Source organism: Loxodonta africana, chromosome 12, assembly GCF_030014295.1.
Source record: "Loxodonta africana isolate mLoxAfr1 chromosome 12, mLoxAfr1.hap2, whole genome shotgun sequence".
Classification (NCBI taxonomy): Eukaryota; Metazoa; Chordata; class Mammalia; order Proboscidea; family Elephantidae; genus Loxodonta; species Loxodonta africana.
The window spans coordinates 20173744-20192630 of NC_087353.1; the positions used below are offsets into that span (position 1 = coordinate 20173744).

General features: G+C 47.9%; 1 protein-coding gene and 1 non-coding gene across 4 annotated transcripts; both read right to left on the reverse strand.

The window, feature by feature from the left end:
• Nucleotides 1-9050: 9050 nt before the first annotated feature.
• Nucleotides 9051-16898, reverse strand: ODC1 (ornithine decarboxylase 1). 3 transcript variants are annotated; one of them, XM_064295028.1, is made up of 12 exons: nucleotides 16770-16898; nucleotides 13803-13928; nucleotides 13606-13723; nucleotides 13122-13295; nucleotides 12766-12938; nucleotides 12188-12322; nucleotides 11969-12050; nucleotides 11728-11811; nucleotides 10455-10617; nucleotides 10257-10369; nucleotides 9951-10165; nucleotides 9051-9168 (listed from the first exon to the last, which is right to left on the reverse strand). In XM_064295028.1, coding segments are annotated over exons 3-12 (1242 nt in total). In that variant the 5' UTR covers nucleotides 13708-13723; nucleotides 13803-13928; nucleotides 16770-16898; the 3' UTR covers nucleotides 9051-9167. The 3 variants fall into 3 exon arrangements, with proteins under 3 accessions (XP_064151098.1, XP_010590212.1, XP_023406193.1); XM_010591910.3 differs by having other exon boundaries at nucleotides 9051-9532; XM_023550425.2 differs by having other exon boundaries at nucleotides 9051-9532; nucleotides 13803-13925; nucleotides 16770-16877.
• On the reverse strand, nucleotides 15266-15401 carry LOC111751202 (small nucleolar RNA SNORA42/SNORA80 family). Its single transcript, XR_002786299.1, has one exon. It is a non-coding gene; the product is annotated as a small nucleolar RNA SNORA42/SNORA80 family (small nucleolar RNA).
• Nucleotides 16899-18887: the final 1989 nt, after the last annotated feature.

Sequence of the window (18887 nt, forward strand, 5' to 3'; positions counted from 1 at the left end):
CACATGGTGCCTTTGCTGCCCCCAACACACTGGCCTGCATTCCAGTGCCCAAGGCTGTCCCTTGGGATGCCAGCTCCAAATCACCATCCTTTGCCTCCTCATCCCATAGCACTCTACTGTTTACCAAGGGCTTCAGGGCCCCATCAGACCCACCTGGCAGGTCATGGGCCTGCTCCACTTTGCAGATGAGGAGAAGTCAAGGCCAGAGAAGTAGAGGGACCAGCCCCACAGAACCTAGTCTACTGACTTCCAATGCGCTGCTTGCTCTGTGGTCCCACTTGCAACCCAGCCAGACGCTCGAGACTCACTCGAGGTCCCCAGGAAGTCAGAGTCAGAACCAGCCAGGTCCTGTGGCCCCCAGACAATGCCCCTGTACTGTGAGTGTGTGAGTGTGTGTGTGGGAGTGTACGTGTGTATGTGTGAATTTGTGAGAGTGTGTATGTGTGTGAATGTGTGTGTGAATGTGAGTGTATAAGTGTGAATGTGTGTGTGAAGGTGTGTATATTGTGTGAATGTGCATGAGTATAAGTGTGATGTGTGTGTGAATGAGTGTATATTGTGTGAATGTGAGTGTATAAATGTGAATGTGTGTGAATGTGAGTGTATATTGTGTGAATGTGTGAGTGTATAAGTGTGAGTGTGTGAATGTGTGTGTATATTGTGTGAATGTGCGTGAGTGTATAAGTGTGAATGTGTGAGTGTATATTGTGTGAATGTGTGAATGGGTGAGTGTAGTATATTGGGTGAATATGCGTGAGTGTATAAGTCAATGTGTGTGAATGTGAGTGTATATTGTGTGAATATGCGTGAAAGTGTGAATGTGTGAGTGTATATTGTGTGAATATGCGTGAGTGTATTTTTTTATAAGTGTGAATGTGTGTGTGTGAATGTGTGAGTGTATATTGTGTGAATGTGCGTATGTGTGTGAATGTGTGTGACTGTATATGTGTGAATGTGTGACAATGTATATGTGTGTGAATGGGTGTGTGTGTTTGGGGGATGGAGAGGGTAGTGTGGTCCACCCGAGTCTGTTGCTGTAGATGTAGTTCTGCGCGGCTCTGGGTCTCCAACTCTGAGTGTGCGTCTGTCTCTGTGCTGAGGGGTCTGGCGCGCACATCCAGGCATATCCTGTGCAAAGACTCACGATGAGGAAGGGCGGTGCATCTGGCCTGAGTCCTTCCGCAGGTGGGTGGCTGTGCCGGGATAGGTGTGTGTCTGCAGCCTGAGGAGGCGGAGTTGAGTGAGTGGCAGCCCTCGCAACGTATCCCACGTGGGCAGTGGTGGTAGGAATCTGAGGCCACGCCTTCCCCACCCTCACAGCACAGGCCCAGCTCTACTCCCTGCCTTCCCTGTCTGAGAGGGGCTTACCTTGGCTGTAGAGGACCCACCATGCTCCTGTCTCCATCTGGGGTGCTCGCCCCCCAGGGGCCTCCCTGTCTCCAGCTTCTCCTTGAACTTCATCCTCACCCTGCATGCACCAGGTCCTTCCTATGCAATGTCCTTCCTCCAGGAAGCCTTCCCGGGCCCCTCCCCAGCTCTCCTCCACAGCCCACACCTCCCCACACTCATAGGACTGGTTCCATCCTATAGACCTTCAGCCCAGTGGTAGGCCTGCTCAGGAATGAGTGAATGAATGAATGAATGAGTCAGCAACTACCCATCCCCCCCCCCAGGTGCAAATCCCAGCCTGGCCACATCAAGTCACATGACCCTGGGCAAGTCTGTTCGTTTCCTTGGGCCTCCCTGCACCCACTTGTAAGATGCGGGGCCCAGAATGGACCCGCCACGTGCCCCAGAGAACCAGGATGCTAACTCCCATCTTGCACGTCAGCTGGTGAAGGAAAGGCTGCAGGGCTTTCCCGGAGGGTGAGGATGCGCCACAGCCAAGATCTAAGCTCAGACTCTCCAGCTCAGAACTGAGGGCTGGCCAGGGGGCCCTGACTTCTCCAGATGTAGGGGCCGTAAGGCAGGAGCCAGACTGGGATCCAGCACTCTGGGGAGGCCAGCCTGGATGGGGTGGAACCCTGTCATGGGAAAAGGACCCACATAAACATGGCAGCAGGAGGAGGGGGGGAGAATCCCTGAATTGTGCAAATGGGTAAGCACTCTGCTACTAACCAAAAGTTTGCTGGTTTGAACCCACCCAGAGGCACCTTGTAAGAAAGGCGCGGTTATCTACTTCCAAAAGATCATAGCCATTGAAAACCCTACGGAGCGCAGTTCTACTCTGGCACACATGGGGCCGCCTGAGTCAGAAGTGACTGAATGAAAACAATTTGTGTATTAATTATTTAATGAGAAACTAATTTGCTCTGTAGACTTTCACCTTAAGCACAATAAAAAAAGAAAGAAAGAATTAAATGGCAACTGGTTATTGGTTTTAAAGGAGGAGGAGGGATACAGCTGATCAGGTTCAACATGTACTGTTACCTAAGCTAGGCTGGGGGCCTAGGAGACAACCCAGACCTGAGGCATGGCCCCCTACTTGTGCTTCCCAACACCACTCACCCATCCAATGAGCAGCAAGAGGTGCCCAGAGCCAGGCACAAAGTCTGCCCTCAGAGGGTCTCAGCCAGAGCGGAGGCAGTGACCAGGGCCACCAGCGTGGTAAAGGAAGAGGCCAGGTGGAGCAATCTCCAGGTGCTTGTGGGCACGGGGAAGGGATTGGGGGCACTTCAGGAGGCCATGGCTGAGAGAGGGAGTAGGTGGTCCAGGCAGAGGGACCAGCAAAGACAAAGGCTAAACCCATTGCCGTCAAGTCGCTAGGAGGCATGAAATAACCAACTGTGGAGAGGGAGCCACGAGTTGTTCACTGGTGCTGGGGTGCAGGGGTGAGGCGGAGAGTGGGGGGTGAGGGCTGGGCTGGGCTTGAGTCTATGGGAGCACGTGAGGAGTTTTAGGACAGGGAATAGCATGGTCAGGGGACAAGGCTGCCTGGAGCTCGTTCCTCAGAACTCTGAGAGACCCCGTGTAGCTGATTGTAGATCCATCTCTGAGCCAAGCTGGAAGGTGGGTGTCGGGGGCTGATGAGACCACTATTCTGCCTTCACAGCCCAGTGGCTGGGGCCCATCTCCAGAGCAGCCAAAACCAAAAAACCTATCTACCCTCAAGTGACTCCAATTCATAGTGACCCTATAGGACAGAGTAGAAATGCCCCATAAGATTTCTAAGGCTTTAATCTTTACGGAAGGGGACTGCTATATATCTTTCTCCTGCCAAGGGGCTGGTGGGTTCGAACCGCCGACCCTTCCTTGGCAGCCTAGTGCTTAACTACCACACCACCAGGACTCCTAGTCCAGAGCAGCAGAGTCACCTTAAGCATGAGGTGATGTTGCCCCCTAGTGGCTGCAGCTGAGAGGGCAGCCCAAGTGGAGGATGCGTGGATCCCTTGCGCCTCCTGGTGGGTAAACCTGGCTTCTGAGCCTTTCGGGCCTCCTTCTAGATTTCTGTCCCGTCTCTTTTGGCAGATGAGGTCACTGAGGCCCAGAAGAGCCCCTGATTTGCCGTGGGCCCCACAGCAAGTGTGTTACAAGTAGCTGGGGTCAGGCCCCTGGTTCCCAGTCCTCCCAGAACCTCGTCAATAAAAACCCATTACCATCAAGTCGATTCTGACTCAGAGCGACCTTATAAATACAGGGCAGCCATTTAAATCTGGATTCCAGGTAAACAACAAAGAATTTTCAGTATAAGTATGTACAGTGCAATATCTTGTTTTTGTTAAATCTGGCAACACAACTTGGCAAGGCCATGGAGCCTGAGCCTGCACAGCCCCCAGAGCAGGTTAGCAGCTGGAGGGGACCAGGCCATCTCACAGGCCACCACCAGGGTTGGGGCACATGGCTCTAATGGCGCAGCCACCCCTCTCACCAAAGATTCTGACCATCTGCCTGACCCCTGCCCACTAAGCCTCTTCCCAGTCACTGAGCCCCCTGTGGCCATAGCCACCTCTGTGCTCATCCCTCATACCCCAGACCGGCAGCAGGGAAAGTCATCAGGGCTAAGGCTCTACCTCAGTAATCCCTGGGCAAGAGACAGCACGGGTTGTCCTGACCTTTCTCCTCTTTCTAGAGGCTGCAATGAGTATGGATTAAATCCTCCAACCCCTAATGCCAGCAAGAATTTCTGAGTGTTTTCACTCGGTGCCCTAAGTCCCGAGCTTCATGGATCCTCCCTCACACCACCGCTTCCACGTGGGCACTATTAGCCTCCCTTGTCACTAGTGAGGGGTGGGGCGCAGGATGGGCTGGGTCTGCCCAGCTCCAGGCTTAAGCCCATGGCAAAAACGCAGCTCAAAGTGTCAGCCTCTGCTGAGCTCCGCAGCTGCAGAAGCTCTGGCTGCCCCTGCCTGCCACCACCCTGGGCAGGGAATGAGGTTGGGAGAGAGCAGAGGCCAGGAGCCAAGAGGCTGCCAGTACTAGTGAAATGTCATTCTCACCCTTGGTGAAACAGAAGAGACTGGCTCATCTTGGTCATAGTTTTTTGTTTGTGTTTTCCAATAAGCGGCCAAGAGCAGAGCCCAGCCAGAGAGGCAGACCTCTGTACTAACTCAAGTCCTTCTTCCTCCCTCTCACTTACCTTGGATGAGTCACTCACCCTTTCTGGGCTTTGCCACAGCCATAAAAAAAAGAAGAGCCTGGGAGGACTCAGCCAAGCCTTTTGTTCAAATGACATCCTATCTCAAAACCCGATGTATAATAAAACTGTTTGAAACAGAGGAGGGACAGAACCCCCACTTGCTCTCTCTGACCTTCACACCCAAGTGGCTGAGGCTCCTCAGGACCCCCAGGTCAACACAGAGCCTGGTTTGGAAAGGGTGACTCTCACCTTCAGGGGACAGTGCTCCAGCTGGGCCAAGAGAACCCTGAAGCTGGGCCACGCTGAAGGAAGTATGGGATAATGGCCAGAAAAGCCTCCTAACTTGGAGAAGGTGACCAGTCAGCCACTTAGAATAACTTAGGAAAACCACCAAGGACTGAATTTGTGTAGAAATGAAAGATGACTGTTTAGTGGGCCATTGTATGGGGTGTGGGGAGCACATAACTACTAAAGACAAGCTGAGTGAGGGCTAGGTCGGCCGGGGGGTTCCACCTGCAAGAAGGCACAAAGGGATGGTCAGCCAGGAGGCTAGAGAGAGGGCTCTTGGAAGGCATGAGTAGGCCTGTCCTCCAGTTTCTGGCATGCCCCTTGGTGCACACCGGTCCGTGATGGGCAGTGCCACAGCCAGATCTGACTCTGACCCCAGGCAACCTCTGACAGGGCAGATAGTACCCTCTATGGGGGTTAGCCACCAGCTCAACGTCGCAGGATGCGGGAGTGTTTCCAGTGTTAGCTCCCTCTTGGGTCCTCTGCCTCCATCAGCCTTATAAGCTAGGTTGGCATGATCCAGCCCAGCTAGACTCTGACCAGCTGGAGTTTCTGGGCCTACAAAGTTGAGAATCAAGCCTTGGCCAATCCCACCCAGGTCCCACTGAGCCAGTCCACCTGCCCCCGAAATCTCTCTAGCTATTCAACAGCATGTCCTCAGGGTAGGTAAAAAAAAAAACGCTGAACGCTGGAGTCATCTGACCTGGTGTCAGTCAATCCTGCCTCTGCTTACTCTCTGTGCGACTGGAGGAATTTATCTCTGAGCCTCTCTTCACCTGGGAAGATTATTTTATAATTCCTTTAAAATCAGTAACATACGCTTGTAAAATAAGCGGTATAAATCTCCTACCCTTGTCCCCCAGGCCTCCAATTCTCCTGCCTAGAGGCAACCACTGTTACCAGTTTCTTCTAAGTTCTTCCAGAAATATTCTATGCCTATGTAAGTCTATTTGTGCACACACATGCACAAACACATGCACAAAGTTTGCTGTTTGGGTTTTGGTTTTGGCTTTTCACACATAGTATCATATTACGTAGTGTTCCTCACCTTGCTTTTTCACTAAGCGTGGAGATTGTTCTGTATGGTACCTGCAGATCTATCTCATTCTTTAAACACCGTTTCAGCATTGCCGTCTTGATGGATGGGCTATGGGCTGCTTCTAATACATGCTGTTACAGTCACCGCCACAGTGACTAGCCTTGTGAGAGTATTTCTGTCAGAGAAACACTCACAATTGCTGCGTCAAAGATAATGTGGATTGTTTTTAAGATTACCAAATTGCCCTCCAAAGAGATTGTCCCTGCAATTTACTTTCCCACCAAAAATGTGTGAGCGTACCTGTTTACTCAACATGCTTAGGAACTTTTTAAAAAGAATATTTGCCAATCTGAAGGTAAGAAACAGATTCTCATAGTTTTAACATGCATTTCTTTTGAGTTTGAAAATCTTTGTGTTTAAAGGCTGTTATTTTCTTTTCTGTTTTGCCCACTCTCTGTTATTATTCTTTTACTGATTTATTGGAGCTTTTTTCATATGAAGAAAATTAGCCCTTTTCATGTTGTATTTTTCCCTGTTCGTCCCTTGCGTTTTGCCTTCAAATGTTTTCTTAATTTTTATGGTCTAATTTGTTACATTTGAAACTTCCATCTATCTGGAATTTATTTTGGTTAATTGAGGATCCTTTGACATTTTTCCAACTGGTTATTACTCAAGCGACCCACCACCACCCTCTCCTCAAAGAGTTTGGGGTGGAGACCAGCAATCTGTACTTTTTAAGTTCAAGTGATTCGAATGCATAGCCTGCCGGGTTTGAACAGAACTGCCTTTACCTCTGACCACCAATCACTCCCCTTTCCTCTCCTGGATCCCACCCGCTCACCCCGCAATGGGGCTTCTCCCGCAATGGGGCTTCTGTGTAGACAGACCCCAGCTATCCCAAAAGAAAAACGCACCTGCTCCCTGGACAAAGCAGCGGCGGAAGCAGAGCTGTATTCACTTCAAATCATACATCTAGAAACATCCGGTATCTGTGCATGACCAGACAGTATCATCTTTAATGATATGGAAAGACATAACCAAGCACTCCAAACTAGAACTTCAAGAGGTTCCTAAAGGGCAGTACTTGGGAGGAGTTTAATATATCCCCAGACACTGTCTGGCTGTCCTCTTTTATGCCAAATTCGCTTGCCAGATCCCAAATAGAAAAGAAACGTCTACAACTATGAGAATGTGTTTACCTTTATTTCTAGGTTCCCAATTCTGTTCCATTAGTCTAGGTCGTCCCGGGGAAAGCCACTCAGCCCTAGCCAGGCCACGTCGTCTTACAGACCCAAGCCCAGCCTTAGCAGGACCTGGCCCTCTGGCATTCCTGAATGCCTGTGCCAAGCTGTGGTCAGGAGGGAGGGTTCAGAAGCTATAGAGTGTGTGGTGTGGGATTACCTGGGGCTATTTCTCTCCCCACTGGCACTGGCAACAGCTGGCTTGAATTACATTTTACCTAATTGGCTGAGACTTAGAGCAGCTTCCAAGCCCTTAGTATTACTCATTTGCGAGCTGAATCGCTCAATCTCACCTAACGCAATCGCTAACGAGGGATCTTGGGGATCTCTTCCTTTTTGAAATAGAATGAATTTACCAGAGTTTAAGATTTGATGACTCTGCAGCACATGGACTCATTAGTCGAAATTGCCATGAGTCTGTCTGGTGTCTCAGGTCAAATTTCTTGGTGTGTAGTACACTCAACATGAATTGCCTTGTGTATTCTGAATACAAAGCTAGCGGCATCAGCTCAGACCTGGTGGTTTTGGGGAGGTCTGATAGTTATCCTAACACACCAGAACTGAATGAGGATGTCCTCACTGGAGGCACAAGATACACTTGAAAGCTGATTACTTCCTTCCAGTCTCTTACCCCAGTCAGAATCTACTTTCTTTGTGGTTTCTCATTAGTCTAATTCTTCTATTTTGGCTACTAAAGCCATTTGTGTAGGTCACGGAAATGAGATCAGGTCAGGTGACAAGCCAAGCCACAGTCTAGGGCAGCCAAGCAAGAGGGAAAATGCTAACGATTCTTAGCTATGAGCTTCTGTGTCCACTGCTTGGAAACCAGATCGGGGGAAGATGGCTCTTCTTATGCAAGAACTACCCTTTCCTTTCCTCAACTCCTTTGGCAGATTTAACAGCACGGTGGCACACCATGGTTAAAGCGCTGAACTGCTAACTGAAAGGATGATGGTTTGAAACCACCAGCAGCTCCGCAGGAGAAAAATGTGGCAATCTGCTTCCTTGAAGATTTACAGCTTTGGAAACCCTATGGGGCTGCTGAGTCAGAAACGACTCAACGACAGTAGGTTTGGTTTTAACCTTTCACTTAGGCCGCCACCTCTGATGAAGACAGCTGCAGTATTCCTTAGCGCTCCCATCTGCTATCTTTCAATGCTTCTCTTAACGAAGCTAGTATGATACTCCATGCTGCTCAGAGACTGGTGGCTTAACCGTGCAGCTACAGTAGAGATCCAAAAGTTTCCATTCTGAGGGTTAAATAGTATGAGAACCTGCCACCGTTTTGGGGGCAGGGCACAAGTTGAGTGAGAGAGAAAAGAACACGTAAGGCCAGTGCTCAATGTCAGAGAAGGTGAAAATCTACAGTACACAGAACTGTTCAATGTAGAAACTGCCAAATGTACTTTATTTCTAACATTCTAACTGTGTAACTTGTCTCGAGAGTGAGTGAAGGTGGGAATGTCTAGGGTCTATGCAGGCAAGGCTCAGTATTCCTCACGCACCTCCCCTGGGTACTGGCAGGAAGAGGCCAGCTGAGCGCAGTGATGTTCCTCAGCAAGGGGCAGACTCAGCGTGGGCTGACTCATTAACAGCAGACACCCACACCGTCAGCAGTAGAGAGCGGTACGTCAGCTCATCTGCCCTCTTCCTTCTACCCATACATGGGCTAGACCGGCTATCTGTGAGAATCCACAGCAAACCTTACCTAGGATTCTATTTACTCAAAATAAAAATCCCCCCTCACAGGAAGAAGGCATTTCAACGGATTCTCAAAATACGGAAAAACATCTTCCCTCGTACAGTTTTCTCAGCTTGTGGGAAGAACTTTCATCCCTGTTTCTACAGCAACACTGAAGGCCAACTGTTTAGAACGGACACAATGTAAAAACTTTCCAATACCCAATCATTTCAAGATACTTTATTTTTAAAACAGGTCACGACACTAAGCTTTTGGCCCATTCTGCCACTGGACAAGCTACAAATGCTTGCTCAGCAGCTGGGTGCATTCTTTAGTAGCATGTCTGAAAAATGAATAAAAATGCATATAAAACAAATATTCAAATAGTTTCCATAGGAACACAGATAAGTGTGACCCCATCTCCTAGTCTTCCATATTGTTGCATCTGTGCCAATCCTACTCTTACAAAGCCATTTCAAAACTAGCAATAATTAAGTTAAATGGTCCCCCCGGATCCCTTAATTCAAGCTAAACTCGCAGTTAACAGCTACGAAAAGGGTATCTACACGTTAATGCTAGCTGAAGCACGGCTTGCTGGATGGCGTTTCATTCCACTTTCCCAAGCACAAGACACAGGCAGAGTGCCGACATCATGCTCCTCTACGTCACGGGAGAAGTCGTGGCGCCTGATTTGCTGCATGAGTGGCCTGGGAGACACAGAAGTGGCATATTCAAATGCTGAGTCACCCACAGCTGGGCAGCATCAAACGGGAATAACTTATTCACTGGGTGAGCTTACTTCCTTGGTCACTACGTCATTAGGAAGCAATTCAAGGTATTTCTCAGACAAGCATTTCAGGAAAACACAAATCCCGTGCCATAACCACAATAATCTAATCATGCAGAAATCCCTAAGCATTCGTGCCTAAAAGGTCATACCATGGGACCAATCTGAAAAGAAACACAAGTACGGGAGTATTTACTGGGGGAACTTCTCGTTTTTCTGTATTTTCCAAATTTTCTATAGCGCATATATTCTTAATATAGGAACAAAAACTATTTGGAAATGGCTTAATCCAACAGACAAGCACAAACACAAATCAAGAAGGTATTATGGCTACTAACCACGTTGGCCCGGACATCACGTAGTAGATAGTTGGCCTCTGGAACCCATTGAAAGTAGAAGCAGCAGCAACTGTGTAAGCACCCATGTTTTCAAACAGCATCCAATCACCCACATGCATTTCTGGCAGGTCACAGCGCTCAACGATCCGATCAAGGCCATCACACGTTGGCCCCCATATGCTAGATGAATAGTACTTCTCATCTGGCTTGGGTCTCTACGTTTAAAAGACACAGAGAGAAAGGTGCTACTTACGTTTGCTATGCCCAATCATCTTGTTTTAGACAAAACATTAGCTCGGAAGTTACCTTTTGCAGAAGAGGCTTGACATGTGCGTGATCATAAAGGATGCAATTAAATGACCCATATACTCCATCATTCACGTAGTACATAAAGGTCTGTTCACTTGATTCATCTTCATCTGGAAAGGCAGAGTAAGCCTAATCAGGACCTTTTGACAGCCACATTTCAGTTATATACGCAATGACTGTGCCCTTTATACATACCATCAGAGCCTGTCTGTTCCTTTAGCACAAGTTTCTTGGCGATGATATTAACGGCTAGAGTGAAAGCTGATGCAACGTAGTATCTGCCTGGCTCAGCTATGATTTTCACTCCAGAATCTGACGGAAAATACTTGTCCAATGCTGGATTGATTACACTGGTGATCTGTGAGAATGAGACACAACAGAGTCGTCATTCGTTATGGGGAAATTCCCACGGAGGAGAAAGATTACAGTACTTCGTTAACACAATGTAATAAAAAACAATTCAGAGAAACCATCAGCAGAAAGGTTTGTCATCAAGTAAAAAAAGCAAAATAAAGATCTCCCTAAAAGCCAGTCTGTATATCCTTGTAGTTTTATTTTGACTCCCCTCCAGATACCCTTTCTATCCCTAGAGCAAGATGCTATGAGTATTAAATGAGTTGAGGTTGAGTCAATTCTGACTCATGGTGACTCCATGTGTGTCAGAGGGTTTTCACTGGCTTTTCAGAAGCAGACTGCCAGGCCTTTCTTCCAATTATCAAGAGATAGTACAAAACATACAGTGCATTTTTAGAGCAGTGTACAACACAGGAAGTAAACTCTAATGTAAACTATGGACTTCAGTTAATAACAACATATCCATATTAGTTCCACTGTTTAACAAATGTACCACAGGAATGCAAGATATTAACACTAGGGGAAACTGCAGGGGAAGATGGGAACTCTACGTACTCTCTGTACAATGTCTTTGTAAACCTAAAACTGCTCTAAGAAATAAAGTCTATTTAAAAATAGAAAAAAAAAAAGTACAAAACAAATTTATTACCAAGTATTACCAAATACTTGCTCAAGTATTTTTATTCAGCAAATACACATCAAAAGGATAAAAAAATTTCTATCCTGCCTACCTCACATGATTTTTGAAGAACACATCTATTTTAAAAACTCAAGCACCACATATAATGGTTTAACTTCCGATGTGACTAGACATTAAAAAGTATTGTAAGGGAAGGAATTACAAATTGTTGCAAAGCACATTTGGGGTAATGACATACTAAAGTCAGTACGTTCTCTAGTATTTCTACAGGAAGCTAATTATAAACAAAGTATGAGTTAACATTTAAAAAAAAAAAAAAACATTCTTACTGTAATCAGCTGGCACCCAAAATTTTGGAAAAATCAACTCATACATGTGTATAGCCCTTTTGATATTAGCTAAAATACTTAAGCTTTGAAATATATATTTTTTTTAACTGCTAAAACAGTTAATATTAGTTTTGTTATAAAGTACCTCTTCAAATTTAAGCTTCACATCCTCAGATCCAGGAAAGCCACCACCAATATCCAGCAGATACATGTTGAAACCAACCTCATCCTAGAGTTAAGAAAAGTAAGAAGTCAATCACACAGCTAGATTTTAACAAGTAATAAAATATATATATGTAGCAGATAGACGAAAACTAGTTATCACCAGTCCAGCCCACCCCACTGCATTGAACTGGCCCTGGCACTTGAGGTTTACATATACTTACTCCCATGTCGAAGACACAGCGGGCATCAGAGATTGCTTGCACAAAGGTCTCAGGGTCGGTACAGCCACTTCCCACATGGAAGCTGGAGTAAAAGAAAGAAAATGGAAAACAAACTGATTCTCACTATTTCTTAAATCACCCTTTACAGGGGGAGAAAATGTCTAAAATCCAACTGCCTAATTTCTTAAGCTGCTAATTACGCCACCCACAAGATCTCACCTGACACCGACGACGTCAATATTCAGCTCTTTAGCTCGTTCTAAAAGAAGCCTGCTGGTTTTGAGTGTGGCACCAAATTTAACACTCAGGCGACAGACTGCTTTGGAATCATCAGTGGCAATCCGCAAAACCAACCTGAAAGCAAGAAAAGTACAAAAGACTGAGGACAACACATCACTTACGCTTACCTAAAGAGCGCCCCTTCTTAAATATCGGCTCAGCTACTCTGGTTTGAGTCTAATATGGTTCTACTAGTCAATAAAAAAACAAAACCAAGCCCACTGCTGAGTCAATTCTGACTTATAGCGACCCTATAGAACAGAGCAGAACTGCACCATGGGGCTTTTTGAAGGAGTGGCTGGTGGATTCGAACTGCCAACCTTTTGGTTACCAGCTGAGCTCTTAACCACCGTACCACCAGGGCTCCTATCAATCAAAGAGGATTTAAGTTATTTTCTACTCTGTCTCTAACCCACTACACACAGATGACTACAGAAACTAAATAATTGAAAATTTGAGCATGGGCCGAATATATACCTCCCACACCCCACCTTCCTTCAAACGGAGGAAGAACTCACTTTGCCTTTGGATGTGCCCTGGCAACTTTCATCAGCTCCACCTCGCTATCAAAAGTCATCATCTGAACTCCATTACTGGCAGCATACTTAATTTGAGATACTTGTTTACAAGGATTTGCGTAGATTATCCTCTCTGGAGGCACACCGAGACTCTGCACCAACTGTATTTCAGTCTGAAAAAAAAGTGTGGCATCACACTATTCATATGTAGCTAATGCACGGAATCAGTAAACAGAACACGAGAAGCTGTCACTTCCCCATTAGCACCTACTGTCCTAGACCTAGAACTATGATCTGCTTTGGGGAAACGGGGTCATCTGATACATTCATTTCCAAATCCTGCTGCTTCTGCTTACCTTGCTAGCACAGTCAAATCCTGTCCCAATGGCAGCCAGGGTCTTCACTATGGCTCTGCTGTCATTACATTTGACTGCATAAAAGGGGGTGACACGAGGGAGAGCTTTTAACCACCTCAGGTGTTTCTTCAGGATGTCTCCAAGGTCCGCAACATAGAAGGCATCTTTATCATCCTAAAATAAAAGCGGTTACAGGTTTACTCTTTGGAACTCTTATAAGTAACCATTTCCCTTCCAAGACGCCAAATTAAAATGCCGCCTCCCTTCTGAGGCCCCATCACTCTCAATGAATACCACTCTTTGAGTCTAGTCACTGATGTGTGTATCACTGTTATTACTGGGCAATCCACAGCCAATTACTTTCTAAAGTCCCTAACGAGACATGAACGCTCCATTACATTTCTTCAAGACCTCACTGAAGTTTCCCATTCTTCTGCCCGATGCCCACACAGCTGCACTGCCAGCAGCGTCCTAACGTACTTACCGAAGAAGAAACTTCATTAATTTTTTGGTCCAGAATGTCCTTGGCAGTAAAACCTTCATCAAGGAAATGGCAGTCAAACTCTTCATTACTGAAGTTGTTCATGGTGTCTGGATGTCCTCTGAAACACAAAAAAACCGCTTAGCAATGTGATTTTTAAAAAGATCAACCTGCGACAAAAGTGTAAATTGAATACTTACATGGAAAACTGTAAGAGAGATTTTAAACAAACTATTTCCAGCTTTTCACAAAGGCAATTCTCCAGGAATTCCACGTTCCACTGATTAATAACCTTGTACCCTTGGTCCAGCAGTGGGAACGTTCTGCTACAATAGAAACACACAGAATTTGCTGTCTACCTTAGGAACACATCACACGTTCGGGAATATCAGGACCAGGCACTGACTGCACACGCACACAGTAGGTAAGGCACCCAAAGTCAGTCAGTCAGTCAGTCAGTCACTGTCTTGGGAATCCAAATTACTCTTAGGTGTAACTCACATGACTCCATCTACCTCCGCAGTATCCAATGATGCCATGGATTCAAAATTTTAGGATTTTCCAAAACAGCACACCAAAATTCCATAGCTAGCACTATACATCTCAAAATAAGTATTTCAAAGATTCATGCCGAAACAGTATAGCATGAGGTCTCATAAGTTTATCTGCACTCAGTGCGTTGATATGGGGGGAAAAAAGGCTTTATAACGGTCAGCCTGCTTTACTTCCTGGAACAGTTTCAGCTCTTAGAAACTTAAAATGGCACTACAGCCACTATCAAAAAAGTTACCATATGAACATCCTGCCATTTCCGACTTTGGCTAAATCTTATACAAAGTAATTCTCAGTGACTAAAAGGCATCACAGAAATGTCTTGCGCATGCTAACATTTTGTATTACAGTTGCGGTATCCGATCAGAAATCAGCATCCTCGAACTGGTGCAGCTGACCAAATTAGTAGCTGTGGCAACCTGAACTGTCCTTACAGGCAGTCTAGTATTTGCTTAGCTATGAACGATAATCGTGCAGGAGTAATTTTTGACCAACTTTATGGGTTACGAAAATAAGCAAAAATGGTAAAAGTCACTGTTCTTGGCCTTTGTGAAACGTGACATTGGTGTTTAACAGTTATTTAATATTGTATTGTGTTTTACGTCAAAATTTTCAGAGCAAATTAGTTTTCCATTCAGCAAATTGTAAAGTGTTCTGTGACATTGGTTGAAATCCCTATAATGTCTGCATTTCCCCCATCTCCTTTCATCTGGTTTTCCTACCCCTTTCTAACTTCTCATTTTTACTTCTGGGCAAATGTTGCCCTTTTGGTCTCGTATAATTGTCTGTTGTACAGAGCACATTCTTTTCAGGTGTTACCGTTAAAATTTTATAGGCCTGTCTTATTGCTTGGCTGAAAGGTAGTTTCTGGGAATGGCTGCTATCCCAAGCCAGAGGGGTGTCTTAGGGCCACAGTCTTGAGGGTTCCTCCAGCCTCTATCAGGCCCGTAAATCTGGTCTTTTTTATGATCTTGATTTTTTGTTCTACATTTTTCTCTCGCTCTGTCTGGGACCCTCTACTGTGATCTGGTTGGAGCAGACATATTAAGTTACTTTTAAATGATTGGTTTTTAACCTATTTAAATTCTGCCAGGTAGGGTTTCTTTTTTTCCACTGTGCAGCCCGCTTCAGTGCCTGCAGCCTATGGGAAAGGAGGCCAGGCAATGGTTCGGGGCTACAGTTTGCTCTGGCATGGGACACTATGAGAGGCCCATGGTGACGGGCCTGCCATAAATCCAAACCCATGCGCGGCAGAACCTGTTTGAAGACCGAATCTAACGTGACTTTTGGGCACTGTCACCCTCATAAGTTGCTTAAAGCACCCCTAGGGGAAAGTGCGAGACTAATGCCAGCAAACCTATATTTTTGTCTATGTAACATTTACAACTGGCTAATAAACAGTCTCAAATGGTGACAGATTAGGTTATTTAGAATCTTGTTAAATATCTTTAAAGCAACTTTCAGGTTTAAACTTGGAAAGTTTTTCCTTTCTTTGAAACGCAGCATTAAGCATTTTGCTTTACTATCTATTTAAACAAAAACTTGTGATACAAAGAAATTTCACCTAAGAACATCTTTTCTGTAACAAAGTTCAGCTGAAAGAGACATGAATGAATTCAAACAGAAACGTTCACAAACCAATTAAATGATGCTCAGTACGAGGTCTGAACCAAAAAGTCAGCATATTCTTTGTCCTCCCCAGACATTTTTGAGATTCTACTATCAAAACTCGCACTGATTATTTAAGATTCTAGAACACAATCGGTCTTTTTTGAAAATCTTGGGGCTGCCTTCCATGCGCATGTCTGTTTGCCTGAATAGGATTTGAATATTCTCGGCTCTCCTTAAATCACAAAATCACTCAAAGATCCCTTAAGCACAAGTACGTAAGGACCGGCTGAGTATTATCAAAGTTACCACAAGGCTACCTTACCTCTAGCTACTCCCACGGGCTGCTACACAGGGGTCAGAGAAATGAGAACTAGGATTTTTAGGAAGCGCAGGGAAGCAGGCTTATAAAAATGAACATTAGAGGTGACAGTCTCAGACCACAGTCTGGAGATCTCGAAAGGCTCGCTCCACACCTCCCCTGCACCTGCTGCCGAGCGCGCCACAAGGGCTTTCAAAAAAAACACACAAAAAAAATGCGGTTGAAGGAACCAACGGGCCTTCTCAGGGCTTCCGGTAGGGCTGACGTCATTTGGGAATAAATGTAAAACAGATAATGGACTAGATCTCCACCAGGCCCTGACAGTCTTAGGGCCGGAGGAACGGAAGGTAGGGCCGGGGCTGCGTCACCGGGAGGCGGCCGCCGTGGGGCCCAGGCAGCGCCCCGACCGAACAGCAGAGAGCCGAAGCCGGGAGGGGAAGCGGCTTACCAAGGTCGCGGGGCTCCGGCCGGCCGCGCACTCCCCCACCGCGGCGGGCTCGGCGACCACGTGTGCTCCGGCCGGGCCCCGGCTCCTCTCCTACCAACGGCGGGCACCGGTCTCGGAGGTGCAGCGGGAGCCGGCGGGTCCTCCCGGCTCGGGGCCCCGGCCACCGGAAGCCCGGCAGGCCGGCCGCGCAGGGACACGTGGCCTGTCCCTCCCCCAGCGGCCCCCGACCCCTCTCACCTTAGAGCGCATGGGCGCCGCGGGCGGGCCCCATAGAGATGCCGCAGAGGGGACGCGGAAGAGCGGCTCGGCTGCTCCGGCGCTGTCCCCGCCGCCTCCGCCGCGCCCAGTCAGCCGCCCGCCCGCCCGCCCGCCCGCCTCGCTACCTCCCGCCGGAGGACCGCCGGCCCGAGGTGGCGCTGGAGCTGCTGGCTGAGGGGCGGCCGGCGGCGGAGGCTGCAGGGACTGACAAAGCCCGATGCCGCCGCCACGCCGCTACTTATAGCGCCGGGCGTGTCGTCATGGAGACGCACCAGCTCAAACCAGCCGCGATCGGTTCCGTCCGGGGGTCTTCCGAGGGAGGGGCAGAGGGAGGGAGCGGGGGGCGCGGACAGTGGAACGTCAGCGCATTCGAACACCGCCCGCCCCGCGCGTGCTGGCCGGGCCGCCTGGCACCGCCTCTCCCCGCCTCACGCCGCGCCGGCCCCCGCCCCACCCGGCCCTGGAGCCTGTCCGCGCACGCGCGCGCCCCGCGGCGCCGCAGGCGCTGGAGCTTCGGCTGCCGCTCCCTGCAGCGCGGGGGCGCAGCCCCGCCCGAGCCCTGGGCGGAAAGGCCTTCGCCGCCCGATTTCGTTCCCGCGCATGCGGCACTGGCTTTCCTCTGGCGGGGAAGCACCTCGTGCTCTTGGGCAGAAGCAGGCATCTGTGGCGGTGAGGGGAGGCCCAGTGCACCGGACCGCGGGCTGCGCGCTGGCCACGTGGACCCACCCTGCGGACTTGAGTCCCATCTGTCAGCGCATCTGTTCATACGGAAGTGACCTGAACATTATTCTGCTTCACCCCGCGCGTACCGAGAAGGGAACATAGACTCAGAGGAAAGGGACTTGCCAAGAGCCACCCAGCAAGTTAGCGGCAGGGCTGGCAGGCCGCCCCCCCCCACCACCACTGCAGGAAACCCTGCCTTTATGTTGTCTAAGTAGACGGCCGATAGCAATAGGTAAACGAGAATATGTCCTACTTAGTAAAACAAGGCAGAGACTCTCGTTTAGGGCCGTTAGGGGGAAAGAGGTCAGGATCTGTAAAACCATCAAGCCGGTTCCCTGCCCTTTATTGTATTGGCTGGAGCTCATCAATAATAGAAATCTTTCAGCACAAGCTACAACTGGCACGCTTTGAGAGGGAGTTACGTCAATTCCAATTCACCCACAATGCTTAAGCAGTGCATGCATTTGGCAAGAGCCACGGAAGAAATGAGGAACCCTCAAGAGCGCGCAGTGAATGACTGCGGAGGACTGCACCACTATGGGGACCCCGACTCGGGACCCACCCCAGACAGCAGCCCCAGGCAGGGACTAGGCTTCAGGGAACTTGAGGCACTCGTGTTTTAATTTCATTTTTACTACTCATTGCCTTGAAGCCAAAACCCAATAGATAGAATGATGTCCCACCCTCGGGTGTGGTTTGTGACAGAGCTGCTGGTGAGGACTCAAGGTAAAACTGGGCCTGGCCATGCAGGGGGATCCCGGAGGAACTTGGGGCTCTAGTCCAGCCCTGCCTCCAACCTGCTCTGTGATCTTAGGCTAGTCACCTCCCTTTGCAGGGTCTTGTTTTCCTTATCTGTAAAGCCAAAGGGCCTGACTAGATGACCCAAAGATCTTTACGGCTACAAAACCATTCAGAATTTTGTAAAACTTCCTGAAGGGTAAGAGCCCAGTGAAATGTGAGACTGAGAAGTTTTCGAGGGCAGTGATTGACTGAATTGTACATCTTTGTACATACACACCACCCCCTTCCTGCTACCTCACTTCCAGCTGTGGGGCATAGTCAGTGAATACTTATTGAATGAATGCATGAATGAACGAATGATCTAGCATACATGGCTTCTTGGTTATACAGAAAGGAGAACAGGGAAAACTGTAGCAGGAAGCAGAAGTGGGGTTTCATATGTAAAAGCAGATAATGGGCAACACTCCTTTTTTCTCTTGGGCACCTTGATCAATTTCATTTTTTAACTAGCCCTTGAGCTACCACAGAGTGCTAAGTCCCAGGACTAGGGGTACAGAGAGGGGACTTATCTCCACACAAGCATCAGTCTCCCTCAGGAGATGACAGTAATAAAGGGAAACCCATCAGAGAACA